The 23,545-nt window shown below is 45.7% G+C and overlaps 3 protein-coding genes across 19 annotated transcripts in view; 2 read left to right on the top strand and 1 right to left on the bottom strand.

Moving 5' to 3' along the window:
- LOC125428543 (zinc finger protein 883-like) overlaps positions 1–23,545 on the bottom strand; it is a 454,328-nt gene that overhangs the window by 282,269 nt on the left and 148,514 nt on the right. The window lies entirely within an intron of this gene.
- LOC125428537 (zinc finger protein 436-like) overlaps positions 1–23,545 on the top strand; it is a 774,209-nt gene that overhangs the window by 625,002 nt on the left and 125,662 nt on the right. For all 17 annotated transcript variants that reach the window (XM_048488782.1, XM_048488785.1, XM_048488784.1 and 14 more), the window contains one exon: positions 3,970–3,978. In XM_048488782.1, coding sequence (XP_048344739.1) covers positions 3,970–3,978 — 9 coding nt within the window. The remainder of the gene's footprint in view (positions 1–3,969; positions 3,979–23,545) is intronic.
- Positions 11,117–22,816, top strand: LOC125428852 (zinc finger and SCAN domain-containing protein 26-like). Its single transcript, XM_048489554.1, has 4 exons — positions 11,117–11,148; positions 17,532–18,036; positions 18,295–18,409; positions 22,690–22,816. The coding sequence occupies exons 2-4, from the start codon at positions 17,608–17,610 to the stop codon at positions 22,728–22,730; spliced, it is 585 nt and encodes a 194-aa protein (XP_048345511.1). The 5' UTR covers positions 11,117–11,148; positions 17,532–17,607; the 3' UTR covers positions 22,731–22,816.

Here is a 23,545-nt window from a genome sequence, read left to right as displayed (position 1 = left end):
GCACAGTATTAGATCTGTGAACTGCATTTTCATGAGATCTTTAATGCATTGAATATGAAAATAATCCCTTTATAGGTAATGGTTTAGCACTATAAAACTATTATGCAAACAGCACACAAGCAGCATGAATTTTGGAGATGCAGAATCTGAAGAGTTTACAAAATAATCTCACAAATGCTAGAATTCATCCAGCCATGAAACTTGAACAATTGAAACTGCAAAGTTCTAATAGTAGATTTTTTTAATGTTATGCATAAACCATTTTGAAAATGTTGTCAATTTTTTAAAATCTCTGCTGTGTGTCATGGCCCATTGCTTTGTTCAGATTTGTGAGTTGAGAAATGTTCTATAATGTGATGGTGGCTTTGAGATGACTTGGTGCAAAAATTGTTCTTTGGTTGTAGTGGGGAAGGGTGGCCTTTAGTCATGGTGGTGGAAGGTGGCTGCCCATGGGGGGCGCAAAACTCAGATTTTGCCTCGGACTCCATTTTCCCTAGCTACACCTCTGCCCAACACTAACCCTCTTTGGGTCCCTACAGAAAGGAAATGGATCAAAAAATTACAGAAATGCCTCACCTCAGTTGAAATCAGGTTCAAAAGTCAGACTACATGTATTTAAACGGATCCTCATGAAGTCATATGATTTTTAACCTAAAACAAAAGAAAACCACTATCATATTGTAGATCATGTCTCTGTCTATAGGCAGCACTACAAAATTCAGGCATCCACTGCTTCATGGTTCTGTGATGGCGCAAAAGGTCCAAAGCCTGGATCCTTACAGATTTTTAGTGTTAGGTGATGTCTATAGCTACAGACTGCACTGTAAAGGGACAGGGGGCAGATTCCAACTCTCAACTTGGTAACTCCAAAAGTTTATTTGAATCATGGATTCCTGCTTGTGATTCCTGCACATATGACGGTAGTACTGCGAGGAAAAAGATTGTGCCAATGTCTTTGCTGGTATGAATCAAGTCTGAGACTGTCTCCTAGGCATGCCTGATGGGGGCCTGTGCTCTGTTCTTCCATCCAGGACCCAGCACTGCTCACCCTGAAGAGGTCCTGCAACTCTGGTTCATCAACTCAAGGAGTCTGGAGGAACCCACCACCTTTGCAAACATCCAGGAAAATAGAAATGCAGCGGAGGACCAGGATTTCTATCGGGAGAAAGACAAAGGGAATTGGAGGGGGTTCCATTCAGACTCCCCAAAATAACAAGGCAGCATTTTTGGCATCCTGAGGTTAAAGGAACAGGCTGCTAAGAAGCAGAGAGGGCAGGGGTGGGGGGTAGGTTACTTTAAATTTCTCTTGTGCCTCCTCAGCCTGGACCCATCAGCCTCCTCCTCAGTCTAAAGTGGCTTTTCACAACTCTTGTGGGTTTTAATTTCCCAACTCTTTTTTCTTTGAGGACTTCTTTATTTTGCACAAAACAGCTCCTTCTGGCAGAGGAAGGATGTGAGTGAACTGGGGGAGGAAGAGGGGGCTCTTCTCCCAGGTTATCTCTCCCTGCTTCATAGAATCATACAGTTGGAAGAGACCTCAAGAGCTATCAATGCAGAAACACATAATCAAAGTACTTCTGACAGTTGGCCATTCAGACACTCTTTAAAAACCTCCAAAGAGACTCCAAGACACTCCGAGGCAGTGCATTCCACTATAGAACAGTCCTTACTATCAGGAATTTTTTTCTGATCTGTAGGTAGAATCTCTTTTCCTTCACCTTAAACCCATTAAGAACATAAGAAAGAGCCTGCTGGATCAGACCAGAGTCCATCTAGTCCAGCACTCTGCTACTCACAGTGGCCCATCAGATGCCTTTGGGAGCTCACATGCAGGATGTGAAAGCAATGGCTTGCTGCTGCTGCTTCTGAGCACCTGGTCTGCTAAGGCATTTGCAATCTCAGATCAAGGATGATCAAGATTGGTAGTCATAGATCAACTTCTCCATAAATCTGTCCAAGCCCTTTTTAAAGCTATCCAGGTTAGTGGCCATCACCACCTCCTGTGGCAGCATATTCCAAACACCAATCACACGTTGCGTGAAGAAGTGTTTCCTTTTATTAGTCCTAATTCTTCCCCGCAGCATTTTCAGTGTATGCCGCCTGGTTCTAGTATTGTGAGAAAGAGAGAAAAATTTCTCTGTCAACATTTTCTACCCCATGCATAATTTTATAGACTTCAATTATGTCCTTTCTCAGTCGTCTCTTCTCAAAACTAAAGGGTCCCAAATGTTGCAGCCTCTTTTCATAAGGAAGGCACTCCAGTCCCTCAATCATCCTTGTTGCCCTTCTCTGCATTTTTTCTATCTCTTCGATATCCTTTTTGAGATGTTATGACCAGAATTGAACACAGTACTTCCCATTTACACCCACCCTTTGCATCCTGTTTCTCAACCAGTTTTGAATCCATAGGAGAACTGCCCCTCTTATTCCTTGATTGCTGAGTTTTCTCAATATTCTCTGGTGAGGAACTTTGTCAAAAGCCTTTTGGAAGTCCAAGTAGATAATGTATTGTCGAAGGCTTTCATGGCCGGAATCAATGAGGTGCTGTGCGGTTTCCGGGCTGTATGGCCGTGTTCTAGCAGCATTCTCTCCTGACGTTTCATCTGCATCTTCAGAAACCACATAGCACCTCAAGTAGACAATGTCCACTGGTTCCCCCTTATCCACATGCCTGTTTACACCCTCAAAGAACTCTAATAAGTTTGTAAGGCAGGACTTGCCTCTGCAAAAGCCATGCTGACTCTTCCTTAGCAGGACTTGCTTTTCTACATGTTTTATAATTTTATCTTTAATCATAGATTCTACTAATTGACTAGGAACAGATGTCAAACCAACTGGCCTGTAATTTCCTAGGTCCCCCTTAGAACCTTTCTTAAAGATTGGTGTGACATTGGCCATCTTCCAGTCTTCAGGAATGGAGGAGGAGGAGGAGTTTGGATTTATATCCCCCCTTTCTCTCCTGCAGGAGACTCAAAGGGCCTTACAATCTCCTTGCCCTTCCTCCTCACAACAAACACCCTGTGAAGTACGTGGGAATGAAAGAGCTCCGAGAAGCTGTGACTAGCCCAAGGTCACCCAGCTGGCATGTGTGGGAGTGCACAGGCTAATCTGAATTCCCCAGATAAGCCTCCACAGCTCAGGCGGCAGAGCTGGGAATCAAACCCGGTTCCTCCAGATTAGACACATGAGCTCTTAACCTCCTATGCCACTGCCACTGACTCTGAGGCTGATTTCAGGGATAAGTTGCATATTAAAGTGAGAAGATCAGCAATTTCATGCTTGAGCTCCTTAAGAACTCTTGGGTGAATGCAATCTGGGCCAGGAGATTTGGTCCAAGTTTAAGGAGGTGCAGAAAACAAGCTTGCTCCCTCACCAACATGATATCCTTTCAAATATCTAAACATGGCTTGGGTTCTTCCTAGCATATCCTAGCCCTATATCCTCAGCGCAGATCCCATCATTTCCTCCACCCCACACTACTTATGCCTCTTCCTTTCAGTGGGGTGAGATTGAGTGGGGATTTATTCCCCCTCCAGTCAGGTTGCGGCTGTGGAACCACCTGCTTGCCCTGGAGAGGACATGATGTATGCGTGTTTACCACTCCCCACATCTCTCCATTGTGAGAATGGCAAATGCAGTTCAATGTAGCAAAATGCAAAGTGATGCACATAGGGGCAAAAAATCCAAACTTCACATACACGCTACAGGGGTCAGTGCTATCAGTCACAGACCAGGAAAGGGATTTGGGCGTCTTAGTTGATAGTTCCATGGGAATGTCAACTCAATGTATGGCAGCTGTGAAAAAGGCAAACTCTATGCTGGGGGATAGAAATCAGGAAAGGAATTGATAATAAAACTGCAAAGATTGTCATGTGCCCTTACGCCATAAAGCTAGAGTGAGGTGTTAGACCACACTTGGAGTACTGTGTTCAGTTCTGGTCACCACATCTCAAAAAGGATATTGAAGAGATAGAAAAAGTGCAGAGAAGGGCAACAAGGATGATTGAGGGACTGGAGCACCTTCCTTATGAGGAAAGGCTGCAGCGTTTGGGACTCTTTAGTTTGGAGAGGAGACGTATGAGGGGGGATATGATTGAAGTCTACAAAATTATGCATGGGGTAGAAAATGTTGACAGGGGCATACATTGAAAATGGTGGGGGAAAGACTTAGGACTAATAAAAGGAAACACTTTTTCACGCAACGTGTGATTGGTGTTTGGAATATGCTGCCACAGGAGGTGGTGATGGCCACTAACCTGGATAGCTTTAAAAGGGGCTTGGACAGATTTATGGAGGAGAAGTCGATTTATGGCTACCAATCTTGATCCTCTTTGATCTGAGATTGCAAATGCCTTAACAGTCCAGGTGCTCGGGAGCAACAGCCGCAGAAGGCCATTGCTTTCACATCCTACATGTGAACTCCCAAAGGCACCTGGTGGGCCACTGCGAGTAGCAGAGAGCTGGACTAGATGGACTCTGGTCTGATCCAGCTGGCTTGTTCTTATGTTCTTATGTTCTTATGTGTTTGCTTGCGTGGGTGAGTGAGTGGGGGGAAGATGGGGGTCTGTATCCACATGCTCCCCTTTCCCCATTCAACCCCTTTTCCCCCTGCCTTTTTTGGTCTCACAACTCCCCCCCCCCCCCCCCCCATGCACTCACAGTACAGATGTCCATTATTCACAAAACCTCTGTAATGAAGGGGAGGGGGCTGGATTTCACACACCCACCCCAGCCAGGTGCGAAAAGAGGGGGGAGGGAAGCACCTGACGGAGCAGCCCCCAGGCTATTGCAGTGGGGCGGTCCTCCCGGATCGGGCCCTTCCTCACTTCCACCCACTTCCTCACTTCCACCCACCCCAGATTTCCCAGCCTCGCACCCCGCAATCAGCCCCGGGATACCCCTTTACTCACTCGAAAGGAGCGGCTGCTGCTGCTGCTGCTGCACTCCACGCAAGAAGGAAACACCTCCTCACTGACCACAATTTCCGTGGGGAACCCCCTGGCGAAAAGAAGCTTCGTCCGCACCCCCCGGGGCTGCAAAGCGGAGCCTCCTCCCCTCCCGCTGCAAAACGGGCTATGCAATTGCTCCGGGGAGGAAAAGGAGCGAGGTGAACGAGGAGAGAGAGAAAGGCTGAACTATTTGGGGAGGGGGAGACACCAAGATTGAGCTTAAGCTAAAATGGAAAAAAAGGGGGTCGCGTCCCTTTGCCTTCCCTTTGCCGCAGTTTGCAAGGAAATCGGAGCGGGGCGGGCTTTGTAAACAGATGCAGCCTCTGGCAGGGCGAAGCAAGAGGGAGGTCCTTCTTGCCCTGAGTAGAGAGAGTCAGTCTAAGGGTTAACGGGAAGGAGTCTCCATTCCTAGAGTGGCATCAACAGAGAACCACCTGACTTGCGACCGTCACTTCCCGCTCCGTTTGGTTGCTGGCTTGGGAGGACGGAGGAGGGAAGGTGAATAAGAAGAGCCGCTTTCCTTTGCAAAACAGGGGGGCGTTGCAAAGACGCCCTCAGGATTCATCCCCCAGACTCCACGAAGAAGCAGTGATGTATTCCCTTAAGCAGGGGACTTTATTTTCCCAAGGAGTTTTACTCCCTGGAAGCGTTTTCCCCCCGCGAAGACTGAACTGACTTCTTCGTGCAATTTGGTACTCACAGATTAGGCAGTTAGAATAGAATAGAATAGAATAGAATCTTTATTGGCCAAGTGTGATTGGACACACAAGGAATTTGTCTCCGGTGCATATGCTCTCAGTGTACATAAAAGAAAAATACATTTGTCAAGAATCATAAGGTACAGCACTTAATGATTGTCATATAGGTCTAGTAAGCAATCAGGAAACAATCAATAGTAATAAAAACATAAAATGTAAAATCATAAAATAAATAAAATGAAATGTCAGCACAGGCTATAGTCATACAGTCATAATTGGGAGGAGATGGGTAATAGGAATGATGAAAAAAGTAGTGCAGTAATTATATAATAAAATATATATAACAAATAGTTTGACATTATCAAGGGAATTATTTGTTTAACAGAGTGATGGCATTCGGGAAAAAACTGTTCTTATGTCTAGTTGTCTTGGTGTGCAGTGCTCTGTAGCGACGTTTAGAGGGTAAGAGTTGAAACAGTTTATGTCCAGGATGCGAGGGGTCAGTAAATATTTTCACAGCCCTTTTTTGACCCGTGCAGTATACAGGTCCTCAATGGAAGGCAGGTTAGCAGCAATTGTTTTTTTCTGCAGTTCTGATTATTCTCTGAAGTCTGTGTCGATCTTGTTGGGTTGCAGAACCAAACCACACAGTTATAGAGGTGCAGATGACAGACTCAATGATTCCTCTGTAGAACTGTAGTTGCTGGGCATTGGGCTACTGCCTGCAAAGCTCTGGCAACTTGTTTGGGCATTTTGTGGCCACCCCTTCCACCAGCCTGAAGGTTGTTGTGAAGCAGACTGGGTCTTAAAAGGCCTGCAGGCTTGCCTTCTGTGGTATGACTTAGCCATCCATTATGTCACATTGTAAAAATACCCTTCTACCTCTCTCACACACACCAATGGTACAATGCTTTGGTGCAAATATTTATCTCTGATTCCACGTCATGTATTATTGACCAATCTCCTAAGTAAGGGATTCTGTAGTCAAGGGCAGGGTTGGAAACAGAGAGTTGGAAGGTACCTCAGAGGTCATGTAGTCGAGCCCCAAGATCAGCAAAGGAGGAGGCTACTCACAGAATATTTTTGCAGGAGAGCTGACAACCAGACTCAGACCCACCAGAGATCTTCTGAGTTGCCCACATCAGTTGTTTAAACATACTTATAGAAAACATGCAAAAATGTGGGCTAGGAAGAACTGGATTCACAATGAAGACAAAGTCCCTCTTATGGGCATTGGATGGGATTATGACCCCCCCCCCCAAAAAAAACCCAACCCAAGTTACAATCCGGAACAAAGTCTCCTCTTGGGAGAGAGCAGCACAGCCAAGGCCTGGGAAATGCTTTACATGGCTCAAGCCAGTGAGCCTGACCAGAAGCTTCTCTGCATCCTTCACGTGATTCTTAGGGCTCAGAAGATGGTATTTTCTCAACAATTATACAGAGATTCTTGTGCACTCAGTGATGCCATCTCAGTTGCCTCTCTCCTCCCTTTCTTAACCTCAGGACCCTTCCTTAGAGGCATCAGCTGGGAAGGCCACCTGACTTGTCACAGTTCTTTCCAGCTCCATTATGTCAAAGGGAGTGGGGAGTTGCCAGTGTGGCTGGGGTGCGGGCAGAGGAAGAAAACAATTAAGGGACTTTTGAAGAAACAGGTAACGAAGATGAAAGGATTTCCTTTACAAACCATCTCCCTGGTTTGGGGAGTGGAATAGACCTGGGGGTGGGGGGGGCCTTTGGGGGTTAACCAGAGAGATCCATTGTTCTATGTGTTTCCCCTATTGCTCCCTGGAAGTTCCTCTTCTGTAGAGGCAGAACTGAGCTCTTCCCAGAATCTGATATCTGCCCATTTTGATGTTTATTTCTGTGCATTCCACTGTATTCTCCAAACCCTACCAAATTGATTGGCAATTAGTGGTAATAATCCCCAGCAGTCAGTTGTGCGGCAGGCATGGTCTCAAAAGGTGTGAAGGTATTTTCTTGCTGTTCTCGAAGAGCAAACCTGGGTTTTTGAAGGGTTCCCCTCCATTCTGCTATGGCAGGGGTCTACAAACTGTAGCTCTCCAGATGTTCATGGACTACAATTCCCATCAGCCCCTGCCAGCATGGCCAAGTAGAGACCTCTGTGCTATGGCATACTGACGGTACAATTCAGTCTTTTGATACCTGCCAGGTAATCTTTTCTGGGTGACTTCTGCTGCTTAGCACACTTGGGTCACCTTTGCTAATGCAAGATCTTTCCTTGCTAGAAATCTGCCTTTACTTTTGGGGTTTGGACACCTGTGACAATCCAGTCCCGCCTTAAGAAGTCAGCAAACTTTCTTGGATTTCTCAAACAAGCCACAAAACTGAAAGATTTCTGCAAAGGTGGAGCTACCGGGGACAGGGAGATGTGTGTTGCGGCAGCACCTCCCCCCTTACCTTAGTGAAACAGTGCAGGCTGGAGAAGCGGCCTGTTCTCTTCAGGCTGAACATGGCCTGCTGGAAACTATACTTCCCAGGAGACCTTGCGAGCCCCCCTCCCTCCCTTTCCCTCCACTAGGGTGGGTCATATCAAGATGCTGGGCCCCTGCCTCCCCTCCCTTGCATGCCACCCCTCACTCTCTCCCCTCTCTCACTTCTCTTCCCTTGCATGCCTCCCCCTCGGTCCGTTTCTTCTCCCTCTCTTCCCTTGCATGCCACCCCATCCCTCTCCCTCCCTCCCCTCTCCCTCATGTGTATGTGTATGTATGTGTTTCACTTCCACTCGAGTTACTCCTATGTACTGTTTTCACTGCTCATATCTGGCCATCTGAGTGAACATTCTAAGCTGCACAAACATTCTAAGGGTGACAGTTACACACAGGCAGCTGCATGTCCTTCACTATGGAGCGCCAGGAAAAAGGTGGGCCATGTGTGAAATTTCAGGTATGTGAACATCTAAAAACACTCTCACCTGGCTGACTATAGTGGCTGGGAATTTTCAGAGGAATTGGCCCAGCAGTTACTGAGTTATACTACCACTAACAAATACACTGTTAGCTCTTTCCCCTGCCTCCCTGAAAGCCCCTTCCTAATCAGGTTTCAGCCCACCTGATCCCTGGTGCAGATTCACTGGGCTTCTTGCAGCCCAGTAGGTAGAGGGGAGCTGGGAGTACTGAAATCAAATTACCACAAGTTGTAGCCTGAGACCCACTCCCTCCCCTAAACTTCTCATCCAGCCCTTGATCTGTTTAACTCAGTTGAGTGAACTCCAGCCTCAGTTAGCAGCCCAATTTTCTAGAAAAGTTGTTGATCAATTGGAGATCCACCAGAACAGCTGAATATGGCAGGACCTCATCTGGGTCTCTCCCTGTGCTTATGAGGCCTCAAAAACAAGCAGTCTCTTTGTTCTTGGGCTATTTTCCCTTTGAGGTAGTTAGCACTTACATTTTCTTCGCCAAATAGCTCAATTTTGGGCATTTTCAGGGGTAAGGCTGACAGCACGCATGTCTTCAGCAATTCTGTCCATCCACCATAGTATTATGCATAAATTATTTTAAAATTTCTATCCTGTCAAGAATTCTCAGCTGATCAGTTTCTGGTAAACAGCATTGCTTCGTAATAATAAGAAAAAACACCCTGAACACAGTTGTCTGGTCCATCATTCTCAATAAATCTCAAAAAGTTGCCTCAGTCTCCCCAGAACAGCTTAGGAAGTCTTAAGGTTTGCTCCACTGTCAAAGATCTCCATCTTCTTTTCTCATTGCTAAACCTGTCAAATGTATGCAAGACATAATCTATGTTACCCTCCAGTCTGTGATCAGAAGGACCTTGGGACATTTTGTGTAGTCTCTCTGACCAACTGATGAAAAATTCACGAGAACAGAACCAATTTAGTTCCTAATCTTAGAGCATTTCTAGTCATTTATGATCCTGCAAGGATTAACTGTGTACTTCAAACCTTCAGCACAGGTGTTACTGTAGTAAGTACACAATGCCTCTGGAAGTGAGCAATTCTTTTCACTGCAAGCATGGGGTAGTGGTTAAGAGGGGAGAGGGGACTCTTATATGGAGAAACAAGTTTAATTCCCAGTTCCTCCACATGAAGCCAGCTAGGCTATGTTGGGCCAGTCACAGTTCTCTCAGAACTCTCACAGCCCCACCTATCTCACAAGAAGAGATGTTTCATGCAACACCCAATATTTATGTGAAGCTTCAGTATTCATATGATCCATCAGTAAAAGCCGTGCAAGATAGGCAACCATTAGCCCCATATTGCAAGTGGGAAAGAAGTTTTTAAAATAGTACATTACCAAATGCCACTCAGTCAACCAAAAAGAGGTTTAATTTAAACAGGAAGGGATGAAAGATGGGTTGGGGAAGGAAATGTTTTGTCTCCACTCTCTTTACCACTCAACTCCACCAACTGTCTGCTTCTGCCAGGAATTCAGTGCCAGATCCACATGATTGGCTGTGCAGCCTCAGAATCTGTAGCAAGTCAGAAATGCAGAAAGGTGCACAAAGCTCCATCCCCAGTCTAGGAAGACACACAAAGTTATTACCAGCTATTCCTAACACAGATTCTACAAGCAACCCTGGGCCTCGGTTTTCCTTCAGGCATCTCCTACAGAAAGTTAGATTTTGGGTTGGTGCCCTGGTTCTGTACATGATTGATCTCAAAGATTAAATTGGTCCAGTGAATTTAAGCATGCACAAAAAAACACAAATGTCTTGGTGGAACCAGGAAAAGGTGACTCTGACCTGCTGGGAAGTTGTTTTTAAAGCAACTGACCTCAAGAACCTTTGTCTTTGTTTCATACTTCGCCTTTTGCTTCAAGAACACCCAGGTCTTTGACTCCCATCTGCACTGGTGGTTGAAAACTCTATCAAGATCCCCCCAACTTACAGTGACCTTCACGGAGTTTTCAAGGCAAGAGGCAGAGGTGGTTTCTCATGGCTTGCCCCTGGACTTTCTTGGTGGTCTTCCAGCCGAGTATGGTCCAGGACAGACACTGCTTAGCTTCCAAGATCTCGCAAGCCTGGGCACTCACCCTGTTCAAAATGTGTTGTGATACTCTGGTTTCACCTGCTATCTTTGCAACTGTGGACACCACAACAAATTACAACACACCTTCACAGTTTGGAATGCCTTTTTTTCCCTTCTCACAACAACCCTGCGAGGTTACATTTCTGCTCCCATTTGATAGACAAAGGAAACCGAGTCACCAACCTAATTGCGCTTCCTTGGCAAGTTTTAGTTCCCACCAACTTTTCTTTGTTTCTCTCACTCTTTTCCTCTCCTAGTTCTCCTCGCCCTGCTCCATTTCCTCCCCAAAGCAAATGCAAAGCCCGTCTTGCAGAGGGGTGGGAGGTGTTGGCTTTTCTTCCCCGAGCGTGGCCGGTCACTTCTCTTGGAGGACCGTCCTTTCCCCGGTCCCACGGAAACTGAGGCTAGAGAGTCTGAAATGCTAGAGAGGCCTTCAGGGAAGCGGGTGAAAAGGTCACTTCCTTCTTTCCCATTGTGCAGCAGCAGCACCTTGCGAGTGAGTGACGGGCGATCCAGGGGGTTAATTTTGGGAGTGGGCTGCGAGGCTGGGAAATCTAGCGTGGGTGGAAGGGAGGGAGGTCAGAGGCGGCCCACTACAAAGCGGGGGGCGGCGGAAGTGGTCGGTCTGGCACTCCTCATTTCTCCCTTCTCTTTGCACCTGGTTTGGGAATGGGGGAATGAGATCCAGCTCCCTCCTGTCATTGCAGAGACCTTGTGGGTGATCGACATTTGGAGGAAGACTCTGGAGGAGGAAGGGGGGTGGGAGTTCTGGATCAAGAAAAGATGGGGAGAAGGGATGGCAGATGAAGGGAGTGCAGTGTTTGGAGGCCGACTCCTCCCGAAGCAGTTTCTCTCTAGGACAGTGATGGCGAACCTTTTCTAGACCGAGTGCCCAAACTGCAACACAAAACCCACTTATTTATCGCAAAGTGCCAATGTGGCAATTTAACCTGAATACTGAGGTTTTAGTTTAGAAAAAACGGTTGGCTCCGAGGCGTGCATTACTCAGGAGTAAGCTTGGTGGTAGTCGGTGGCTTTGCTTTGAAGCAACCGTGCAACTCTTCCAACAGGTGAATCACTTGATAGCCCTAGGAGGGTTTACTCAGAAGCAAGCCCAGCAGAGCCGAGAGCTTACTCCCCAGGTAAAAGGATGCTGGCTTTAGTTCTTCACGCGCATATGTAAAATCCAGTGGGGGGTTTTAACAGTGCCTTAACAGGGTTACCTACACTTACTTCCCCAGAAACTTTAGGTCTTAGGTTTAATGCTAATAATCGAGCCCAGCAGCCCAGAGCCAGCCTAGATGGTGTCGCTTGGGGGCACTCTGTTTGTGCGTGCCCACAGAGAGGGCTCTGAGTGCCACCTCTGGCACCCGTGCCATAGGTTCGCCACCACTGCTCTAGGACGAGTGGCTGGTCAGAGAGCAGGAATCTGTTGCAGCGAGGCCAGGGGGGTCTGACCTTTTAGAGACGCCGCCAGGGAAGGGGGAGGCGAGGCCAGTTCCTTCTTGCTTTCAGCGGGAATGTGTAGCAAGCGGCAACTCTCCCTTGTCCCGAGGAAGCTGAGCTACCAAGGGAGGGTTCCTGCCAGAGTTGGGGGGGGTGGGGTGCGAGGCTGGGAAATTTGGACGTCATGGGCGGGCCTCGATCCCGGAGCGTTGAAACTGCTGTGGCATGTCCTGTGAAATGTCTGTAGACTTCTTTGGTCTCCAAGTCCCACAATTTGATAGATCGACCAGCAGAAAGAAGCATCTTCCCATCAGGACTGATGCACAACGAACTCACACTGCTGTTGTCTCCCCTCCACTTGCATTTCACTTTGCATGTCTGTGTGTTCCATTCCACAATATTTTTGTCATCTGAACAGCTATATAAGCAACCGTTGTCTTGATGCCACCGTACACAGTTTATTTTATTGTCAACAACAACAAATACAAATACAAAACCTTTAATGGCATATAAAGAGTGGTAAAATACAGATTATGTTAAAACCAATTGACTAAAATTTACACAAAGGTTTCACTCTTGATCCAAGTGCCTTTGTTAAAAACCTGGCAACTGATTCAGTAGTGTGGGGATGATGGTCACTAAGCAGGTGTGAAACTATTTCCTTGTCTGATTTATTTTATTGTCATGGCCGCTTAGTTTACTCTGTAAACTAAGCGGCCATGACAATAAAATAAACTGTGTACGGTGGCATCAAGACAACGGTTGCTTATATAGCTGTTCAGATGACAAATTACTCTGTAATTCTCCTTTTATTGTGCTGTATAATAAAATGCTTCCAACAGCTGTACCAATAGCCAAAAGATCTAACTGTTCACCTGCTTCTACAACTTCAGATTTCCTCTTCTTCCTCTGAGGGCCTTCCTTGCTCGGGACCAGCCGGCCTCCTCCTCCCGCTCCCGGCGGGGCCCAGGCCAGGCAGGTGCAGGCGGCGCTGAGGTGGGCAGAAGGCGCGCATTGCACTCGATGCTGCAGGCTGACTGCTTGGCGTCTCTCCCACAGCGGGAGCCGCCCATCCCACGGCCGAGGAGAGAGGGGCCAGCAAAAGCGCCCGCTCACACAGAGGGAGAGAAGAAGGCGCAGGGGGTCCCTGTTACGAAGGTGGTGCTCCCCAAGGCCGCGGCCTCTTCCTCCCCGCCGCATGCCGTGGCTCCCACTCCTGCAGCCGCCATGGCGCTCGCCCTCGATCCCGGAGAACCATCCCACTGCAGAACCTGGGGATCGGGGAGCTGCTCCGTCTGTTGCTCTTCTTTCCCCCTCTTTTGTGCACCTGGCTGGAGAGAAGGGGGTGAGATCCAGCCCCCTCCATTGCAACAATCCGGCGAGAAGAGGGGGAATAAATGCCCAGCCCTCCCCCTAACGAGATAAGACCAAGTGGTGGGGAGCAATCCTGGGGTCTGTGCTCGCCTCTCCTCCCTCAATGTGTGTGCAAAGGAGATTCAGTCAGACGGGGCCGAATCTGCAGAGGACGTCCTTTCATTCTAGAAGGCAACGCTCCGAGCAAAGAGTTCCAAGGGGATGAAAGGAAAGTCTCCTCCCTGCATGGGAGACATCAGAGTGCTTAAATATTTGCTCCCCATTCGGAGACAAAGCAGTTTATTGCAGGGCAGGACATAATAGGCCAGATAGCGAGCCCACAGTCCAAGAGAAGCATAGGGGAGGAGCCATTTCCTGCTCCTCCCCTTGCAGGGGAGCTGTGGGAAGGGCTGGGAAGAGTCTGGTGAGCTGAAAACTTGTAGGGTCAGGGTCTGCAAGGCAGGACCCCAAGCCTAAAGGGAGGGAGCAGTAAATTGGGGGGGGTTCCCTTCTTCCCCCAATTCTCATTCCCTTTCGTATCCCCAAAGGAGCCACTTTTTGGAAAACAAAGAATTCCCCAAAGAAAGAAGAGTTGGGGAATCGATTCAGATCCACAGGTGACTTAAGACCAGTGGTGGGATTCAAAAATTTTAGTAACAGGTTCCGATGGTGGTGGGATTCAAACAGTGGCGTAGCGCCAATGGGGCTGGGCGTGGCACAACGGGGGCGTGGCCAGGCATTCCTGGGCGGGGCTGTGGCAAGGACGCAGGGCGCGCACGCGCCCAGGTGCAGTTCCCCTTCTAGATTCAAATAATGACTGTTTAAAGGATTTTAAAAAGCAATAAACCGAAGGGTAGTGTATTATTTCTTTTTAATATAATTATATTGATTGATTTTAAATAATAACATAAGGAGAGAAACCAAAAACTGTTTACAATTGTTAACATATTACAAACATATCTAATTGTCTGCCTCTCTCAACCCCCCCAACTAAAACATCCTATATTGCCTCCCTCCTTCTCATATTTCCCTCCCTCCCTACTTTCTACTTCCCATTCAGATTCCCATAACTACTTTATCTATTCCAATTGAAAGAAAACTAACAGAGGAAGAGATCCAATATCCTTAATCTAAAAGAGTAGTTTAAACTCCTCTCTTTCCAATATAAATTTCAAGGGGAAAAAAGAAAATGAAAAATCTTTACCTATAATACTTTCCCAACCTTTATACCAATGAACAAAAAAAAAATAGAATTACTATATATTGTATTATTTCATACAGTTCATACACACAAGGGGGGTCGCAGGGGGCCCTGGGGGGCGATTTTGCATTCCCCACTTGATGAGATTTGTTGTACCCAGGGACAGAGATTACCCCTTTGTCCCTAGTGGAGTTAATCATTAATAACCGGTTCTCCAAACTGAGAAAATATTAGTAACCGGTTCTACCGAATAGGCTGCATCCCACCTCTGCTTAAGACCGAGGAGAGGGGGCTAGTGGGTCAAGTCTGAGGAGCAGTAGGAAATTTTGAAGGAAGCTTCCATTCCTTTTGTCTGCTCTGCTTGTTGGCAGCCTGACCTTTCCTTCCTCCCATCTCAGTATTCCAAGCAGTGGAGCTGTGTGCTTTATTCTGACTTGCTTGTTCTTTTTCCATAGAGAAACCCTGGTCCTTTGCTGCTTTTTTTTTTGCTGTGCTGGATGTGTGTGAAAGGGGGAGTGGATGAACCAGAGTTTAAGGATCTCTTTCAGGTTCAGCAGTGCTGCTGGATAGAAAAATGAGTGAATGCCCCTGTCTAACACACTGAAGAGTCATCAGTCTCAGGTCTGATTCATACAAATAGAAACAGTGGGCACAACCTTTCTCCTTGCAGGGCTAGCTTTCTGTGTGCAGGGAGTTTCCCATAAATCAAAAGAACATTTGGAATTACCAAATTAAGGACTGGTGTCTCCTTGAGCCAGAAGACCTAGTTTTAGCTCTTTATTTGTGACTATTCACATGATACATAATTTGATAGTAAGTCTGGAGTGATTCAACAAACAATTCTGAGGATCCATGATTTTGAACTCAGGTGTTTCACTGTATTGGGGCCACAAAGCAATGGATACCTAATTTTAATGGTGTTGCTAATAGTCCAAGACACGATCTACAAAATGACACTTTTTAAATGTTTGAAAATAAAAATCATATTTCATAATGACCAATTTAAATTTATCTAGATCAGCTTTGTACCCAGTTCCCTTTTAAACCCAATTTCAATTGAGGTGAGACATTTCTGTAATCTTTTTGGTCCAGTTCCTTTCTGTAAGGACCCAAAGAGGATGAATGTTGGGAAGGGGGCGTTCTAGGTATGCAGAAGAGTTTGGGGATTGGAAAAAGATCTTCCCTCCTCACCCCAAAGCATTCCAGCAGTGGGGCCTGACCATGCCTCTCACCCTCCAGGAGGCATAGAAGTTGAAAATCTTTTGAACATTATTTAAGGGAGAGAAAAAGGGCAAAGAAGGAGGAGACATGGAGACAGTGGGCACCCCCCTCCCAATCTAGGATATTTTGAGATTTCTAGGGCTCTACCACTTGCTCTCCAAAGCACCTGTGCTGATGGATTTTTTTAAGGCTCTACTCCAAAAGAGACTGACTGCCACCTACACTCACACACCAAGGAAGCTTTGTAGCCAATGGGGCAGAGACCCTTATTGTCCTTGTTTAACCCTGAGTCCAGGGGAAAGAGTTGGGGTCCTCCACATGAAGAAAAAAGGTGCAGTTTTTTCTGATTGAGGGGCCTGAGGCTGACAGTCGCTTTCCTCAGAAGGACTCCAGCATTTTAATAAGGTTACGCCTTAATGTTTGTGGGCTGCCAGAAACTCTTTTTTTAAATAAGTTTTTTCATATTATTTTTTCATATACTAGCCTTGTAAATAGAAGGCCAAAATAAGAGTGTGATGAGAGATGGAAGATGTATTTTATGTACTATATTGAAATGTCAAAAGGATGCCTTAAGTCAGTGAAACTATGTTTTAATTCAAATAAATGATTCTTCATTCAATGAGACTTGCATATTTTGTAGATTAAGAAACCAATTGTTTGACTCCCCCCCGCGAATATATATTGTAATATTAGTTAAAACATATGGTTATTAGTATTGTAGTGATAGTTAAATGAGTAAGGAAAAGCAAGGCTATCCCAAACTTAAATTTCTTAATCTATTAAGATTTTTTTAATTTCGAATTCAGGTATATCCTAATGGCCTGATCCTTTTGCTTTTATAATCATTGTATGTCTTCTTTCTATTTTCTGTATCTTATCTTTGTATTTTTTGTATTTTATATAAATGAGAAAACGAAACTCTTGAAAAGGAAGAACAAATGATACACCAAGACAGAGTAGAGCTGCAAGTCTGTTCATCTTTTAAAAACTCACTAGATAAAATCTCTAAAACAGGCTCGAATGTGTATAGTACATTTTTCATCTTCTTTTTATGTCTTCTTTTCAAAAAGAGCAAATGTGAAGGGTTTTTTTTATTATTGGCTGTTGTGGGTTTTCCGGGCTGTCTGGCCATGGTCTGTTAGTGTTTGCTGCTTATGGTTTACCCACATCTACGGCTGGCACCTTCAGAGGCATGTCAACAGACTATGGCCACACAGCCCAGAAAACTCACAACAGCCAGCTGAGTTTGGCCATGAAAGCTTTCGGCCATACTTTGCTTATTGTTATTTCTATAAATATAAGTCTTGCAAGATAGGCACACACTGTCAAAAACAAGAACTACTTTAGCTCATTAATTTAAAAAAATATTTCTTTGATAACCCCCTTTAAATTAAATAGAAGTTGCGCTTGGCCTTATTGCGAAAAACAACTCCTCACCCCCCCACCCCCAAAACCCCTCTTTAGTAATCTTAGGCATGCTTGTAGCATCTTTAAAGTGACATATACCTTTTCTGAAGAAACAAACAGGCATATCTTTAAAAGGTTTGTAAGATGGCAGAATGATATTACAAACCACTTCTGTTCTAATTCACCATGTATCTCCATTCTTGTTTGTTTTCTTTGTGGCACATTGCTGTTTGTCTGTTCTCTCTTCATAGCCAAGTGAAAGCCTCTCTTCATAGCCAAGTGAGTCGAGGCATCTTTTCACAGTTGGAGACAACCCAGTTGAAGTGAATGGAGATGGAAGCACAGGACCCGGAAGGACTTGATCCTCACAAGACAGCTAAAAAAGGCCCCCATCCAATCCAAGCTGCAGGTGCTGTTGAATTCTGGGAGAGAGCTGTGCCAGAGACCTGTGATCAAAAGTCAGTGAACTCAGAAGTACTTTGCCGATGCTTTCGGCAGTTCAACTACCATGAGGCCAACGGACCTCGAGAGGTTTGCAGCCAGCTGCATGGACTTTGCAACCGCTGGCTGAAGCCAGATTGGCACTCCAAGAAGCAGATCCTGGACTTGGTAATCCTGGAGCAATTCCTGACCATCCTGCCCCAAGAAATACAGTCCTGGGTTAGAGGATGTGGGCCAGAGACCAGTTCTCAAGCGGTGGCCCTGGCTGAAGGTTTCCTTCTGAGTCAGGCAGAGGAGAAGAGGCAGGTGGAACGGGTGAGGGCTTTTCTTTCTAGTTATGTAAAATTCAAGCAACAATATCTGACCTGCCCAGCATTTATCCAAGTGTTAAATCATCCCAAAGGGATATTGAACAACCTTCTTTAGCAGACATTTATTCTGAGGAATTCCAGATAATTGGTCAATATTGAAAGCAAACCTGACCAGGTGGGCTGATAGAAAGGTGTAGAGTCTGGGAGGGGGGCAGGATCCATTGCTTCATGTTTTCCTTCCTGTCCTGTCCTGTTGTTTCAGATGTGGGATCCATCTGTGAAGATGGAAGCTAAGTTCTCTGAGACAGAAAGAGTTCCATTTGAGGAAGAGCAGTGTGCCCAGGCCAAGGAGTATGTCCAAGATGCCCTCTCAGGTGGTAAGGACTCATTGTTCCTGTATGGAATTGGGGCACCCAGTGAATTTGATGGGTTGAGAGTTCTTGTTCAGGAAAAAACCCAAAATGTTTCTTCACCCAACTTGTGGCACTCATTCTTATATTCTGATAGTGAAATCAACCAAATCTTTGGAAGCTTAAATTGGGTGATTGGACCTAGAAATGGACAAGAGAGATATTTGACAAACCTGAAATGGGTCCCCAGTTATCAGTATAATATGAACCTTCAAATTAATACTTTGGGGGATTTCAAAAACACAAAAATGATAAACAGGATCATCTGCAGCTTTAAGCAGTGGAGTCCCTGGGGCTTTTGGTTGGCAACTTCATTCTGTCGGTAAAAGCAAGGGGCAGAGCCCTTTCCAGGTCCATTTTGGCCTCTGAGGGAAGATTCTTTAGGGCCATGCCTGGCTAGGTTGTCAGCTCCAGGTTGTGAACTTCCTGGGGATTTTGTGGAAGAGCAGGGTTTGGGGAGCGGGAGGCCTCAGCTGAATATAATGCCATAGAGTCCACCATCCAAAGCAATCATTTTCTCCAGGGGAAAAGATCCCTGACGTCTGGAGTTTAGTTGTAATTTGGGAGGATCTCTAGCCCCCATCTGAAGGCTGGCAATCCTAGGCATGGCAGCTACCCAGCTTTCTTGACTCAACTAGGCCTGGCTTCCTGCAACTGTTCAACATCAGCCATTTTATGAAAGTCAATGTGGTGCAGCAGATACAGCTTCTGAGTAGGATGATTTTTGACCATTTCTATACTTTGAGCCTAGACTACCTCAGAGGGTTATTGTGCTGATAAAAAGGAGAGGCAAATAACGTAAGCTGCTTTGGTCTTCACTGTGGAGAAAGGCAGTGTAAAATAAATGTATCTGAATGTGGGAGGCAGATGAAAGGTAGGTGGTGAGTGGCTATGAAACATAGAATGAAGCAGGGAAAGCTTAAAATAGAGGAGCAGGTAAGTGTAGATTGGGTGTCAAGGAGATAGTGTTCCCAAGCCCAGATTAGGAAATTCCTGGAGATTTTCTGAAAATGGGTAAGGGCTGGGTTTGCAGAAGGGAGGGACTTCTGAAAAGTAGAACACCATTTTTCCCACCCCCCAAAGCAGCCACTTTCTCCAGGGGAATTAGGATTGCTATCATCAGAGTGCAGGGTAGAGATGACCTGGAATTACAACTGGTCTTTGGATGACAGAGGTCAATTTGCCCAGAAAAATGACTGCTCCGGAGAATGCTCTCTATCAGAGGCGTTCCTCCCATTGGGCAAAGTGGGCAGTTGCCCAGGGCGCCCCCTTGTGGGGGGTGCAAAAACTGCAGGTTCGTTTGTGGGATTTTTTGTATTTTCAGTGTTTTTCCGTTTTTGGCCTGCAGAGGGCGCAGTTTTTAGGCTAGCAGCACCAAATTTTCAGGGATTTTTCAGGAGACTCTCCTGATGATATCACCCAGGTTTGGTGAGGTTTGGTTTAGGGAGTCCAAAGTTATGGACTCACTAAGGGAGTGCCCCCATCCCCCATTGTTTCCTATGGGAGCTAATAGGAGATGGGGGCTACACCTTTGAGGGTCCATAACTTTGGACCCCCTGAACCTACTTCTGGACCAAACCTGCAGGTGCGTATCATCCAGTGAGAGGAGGTCTCACAAAGATACTCTGAAATTTTGGCGCTGCTATCTTAATAATTGCACCCCTGACAGCAGGCACCCCCTAAATTTCCCCAGATTTTCCTTTTCAATCCAACCCCTTCCTGACAGTGCTTGTTTTCTTTCTTTCTTTTATTCTCTCAATGCCTAATAAGGATGAGGATGATGATGATGATGATGATGATGATGATGATGATGATGATGATGATGATGATGATGATGATGATTAAATCCACCCCCTTCGGCATGGATTTAAAGGGAGAATCTGAGGTCCCCAGTTTAAACATTTATTTATTTATTTATTTATTTATTAGATTTTTATACCGCCCTATCCCCGAGGGGCTTCGGGCAGTGTACAACAATAAACATAATATAACATAAAATGGCTAAATCTTTAAAAGCAGCGATAAAACAGTAAAAGCTAAATCTTATAAATACAATAAAAATACAATAAAAATACAATAATATAAATGGTGTCCAGAAGCTCCATATTCAAAATCCTCTCCCCAAGAGGGAGGAATGGCAGGTCCCAGATGTAGAGGGCTATGAGGTAGAGGGCCATGAAAGGGGGTGATGCTGTTTCAAGGTGGGGGATAATCCACCCCAAAGCAGTATTATTTTCAATGGTGTTTAAACTGGAGACCCCAGATTCTCCCGTTAAGGTGGATTTAAAAGGAGAATCTGGACTCCCTAGTTTAAACACCATTGAAAATAATGCTGTTTGGGGGTGGATTCCAGCATCACTTGTTTAAACTAGGGAGCCCAGATTCTCCTTTTAAATCCACCTTAAAGGGAGAATCTGGGGTCCCCAGTTTAAATAACATTGAAAGTGATGCTGTTTCCCCCAATTGGGGGGACTGGATACAACACCATAAAATGTTTTCACAGCAATAATAAAACATTTTGAAAGCATTTTGAAAATGTTTTCAAAAAATATTTCTGCTGTGTGGCATGGCCCATTGCTGTGTTCAGATTTGTGAGTTGGGGCATGTTCTATAATGTGATGGTGACTTTGAAATGACCTGGTGGGAAAAAATCATTGTTTGGTCATGATGGGAAAGGGTGGCTGCCGGGGTGTGTGTGTGTGTTTGCCCAGGGCTCCAATTTGTCTAGGTACGCCGCTGCTCTCTATGGCATGATACCCTGCTGACGTCACGCCCTGCCCCGCCCCACCCCGCCCTCCCACCTCACCCTACCAGGGCTCTACTCCCACATCCTAAAGAATTTCCAAACTTATTGCTGGCAGGCCTATAGGGAGAACTGATCTCTATAACTGGCAGATCTGTTGTGATTGCAGGAGATCTCCAGGTCCTGCCTGGGAGCTGGCAACCATAGAAGGACAGATAGAGGAAAGAGTGTGGAGGCTTTCAGGAAATGGAAAGAGTAAAGAGTGGGTAAGGGAGAAATGAGATTTCTCTTGCAAGTCCTTGTGGGCTGCCACTTGTGTTCACTAATTGTGATGCCCATGAAAGGGGATAGGACAAATTCACAGAGGCAGTTCCTCATATTGATTACAGTATTCATATCCTTCCTTTTTTTTGCATGAGAGGTACTCAAGGCAGCAGAAAGGAGACGACTGACAAATCTTGGCTGAGCTCTTCAGTCCAGTGAATAAACAAAGCCTTCACATTCTGGGGAGAATGCTCTAAACGCCTGTTGCTAGGTGCCAGGATAGAGGGAAAATTTGTTTTGTTCTCATGCTGTATGGGCATCTATTGGGTTGCTGCAGGAAATAGGTTTCTTGTCCAGGAATGCAAGCCTGTGGTCTGCCATTCCCAGCAACTTTGGGGAAAGGCTCAGAATGGATGTGATGTCATGTTACGTTATTTTAGTGGGTCAATAGATGCTCTGCAAACTCATTAATGTAACTCTGAGTTGGCAGATGTGCTAAAGTCACCTTTGGGTTGGTGGCCCAATGTGATGACAAGGTGTTCTGAGGTGTCATTTATGCTTCCCCTTTTTTTTGGCACCAGCCTGAATTCAACAGCATGGGCAAGGACTGGGCAGGTGGGAGAAGAGTATGCCTGGGCCTTTGGTTTGATGCAGCAGAGGTGCTTTCACTTTTTTGAGTTCCAGAGTTCACAGGCCAAATTTCAAGTTTCACAGAAGTCTGAAACGTATCAGTGCCATTTCAGCCTCCCAAGGCTCCTGAGTACTTTGTGCTTCTCTTCTGCTTTTCCTACAACTTACTACAAATGGTTACAGTTCTTTTTTGAGTTCACAAAAGGCAAAGTTTCCCAGGCTTGGGAACAGTAATATGTGAAGCATGATTCACACAGCAAGCAGAACAGGAAATGGAGGCTAATACCCTTCCACTTTTCTCTCTCTTGCAGAAAGTGAAGGGATAGTGTTGATCCACTCCCTTTGCGGAAGTGTGGAAACAGCTGCTGCTCCTCTAGTCCAGGTAGGGGAGATGAGCAAGGGGCATCCTAGGTACCATATCCTTTCTCAGGGAGGAGTGGGGGCTTTTATCCTGCTGGTGGTGCTGATAAGCCTAGGGAAGAGGCTCTGAATTCCACTCCTCATACTAATGCTGGGCTCTCCATCAGACACCCTTAAGCATTCCACCTTCTAGAGTGCCTTTGGCTGGCATGATCTCTGTTGAGACACTCAGGCATGCTTTTTCTTTCAGTTTCCAGTTTCCTTGAAAGAGGTGACTGTGTATTTCACTGAGTCAGAGTGGGCCCTGCTGGATCTGGACCAAAGAGCTCTCTATGGGGAAGTCATGCTGGAGAACTACAGGAGTGTGGCCTTGCTGGGTAAGGAATTTTCAGAGATGGTAAAGGCACAAATTGCTGCCTTTGGGATGATGCATGAATTAAAATCCTACACACCAATTCATTGTTCTGATGCCTGCCCTACTCCTGGCTCCCTTTTGGAGGCCCCAGATTGTGGGGTGACAGTGAAGGCAATCTTCAGTTTGGCTGGCCAGAGCACTCCAAGCCACCTGGTTTGTCCAGGGCAAGTAAGGCCAATTTTATTAACTGAGAACTTTGCAGACAATAGACCTGTACAAAACATAAAATGCAGAATACAAATTACAAACCAAGCATCTGATTAGCCCACTGAACCGAATAAAACAGTAATATTCAGCCCATGAATACCTGAGCATTGGTTCTTTCTCCTAAACAGCTTGGTTAAAAATTTGCTACTACCAAGGTGATACGAGGACTATAATTCTTGAATAAAAGAAATCATGCCAGACTGTACGGAATTTATGCTTAACCTTGTCAATAATGGAAGAATCCACCCATGTCACGTACATAGTGATTACAAGTTAAATAATGTGTGACAGGGTTTCAGGTTGCTGAAGGTTACAAGTATACAGTCTAGACTGGTATGGAATCCCTGCATATCTGCCTCGGAGAACTTCAGATGGAAAGACATTTAATCAGGCTTTGGTAAAAAGCCAGCAATAATGGGCGACTATTACGTTCTTTAGATAATCAGCACGATGAAAAGATATAGCGCAGCTTATGTTTGTATAT

This window comes from Sphaerodactylus townsendi, linkage group LG03, assembly GCF_021028975.2.
Source record: "Sphaerodactylus townsendi isolate TG3544 linkage group LG03, MPM_Stown_v2.3, whole genome shotgun sequence".
In the NCBI taxonomy this organism is placed as follows: Eukaryota; Metazoa; Chordata; class Lepidosauria; order Squamata; family Sphaerodactylidae; genus Sphaerodactylus; species Sphaerodactylus townsendi.
Note: the sequence above shows the minus strand (reverse complement) of the source record. Positions and strands in the feature narration are given on the sequence as shown.

Excerpts from the sequence above, each read along its gene's own strand:
- LOC125428852 (XM_048489554.1), top strand. The coding sequence starts at position 17,608 with ATGGAGATGGAAGCACAGGACCCGGAAGGACTTGATCCTCACAAGACA. Across the intron at positions 18,037-18,294 it reads AGAAGAGGCAGGTGGAACGG|ATGTGGGATCCATCTGTGAA; the intron begins GTGAGGGCTTTT and ends CTGTTGTTTCAG. Across the intron at positions 18,410-22,689 it reads CCAAGATGCCCTCTCAGGTG|TTTCCAGTTTCCTTGAAAGA; the intron begins GTAAGGACTCAT and ends TTTTTCTTTCAG.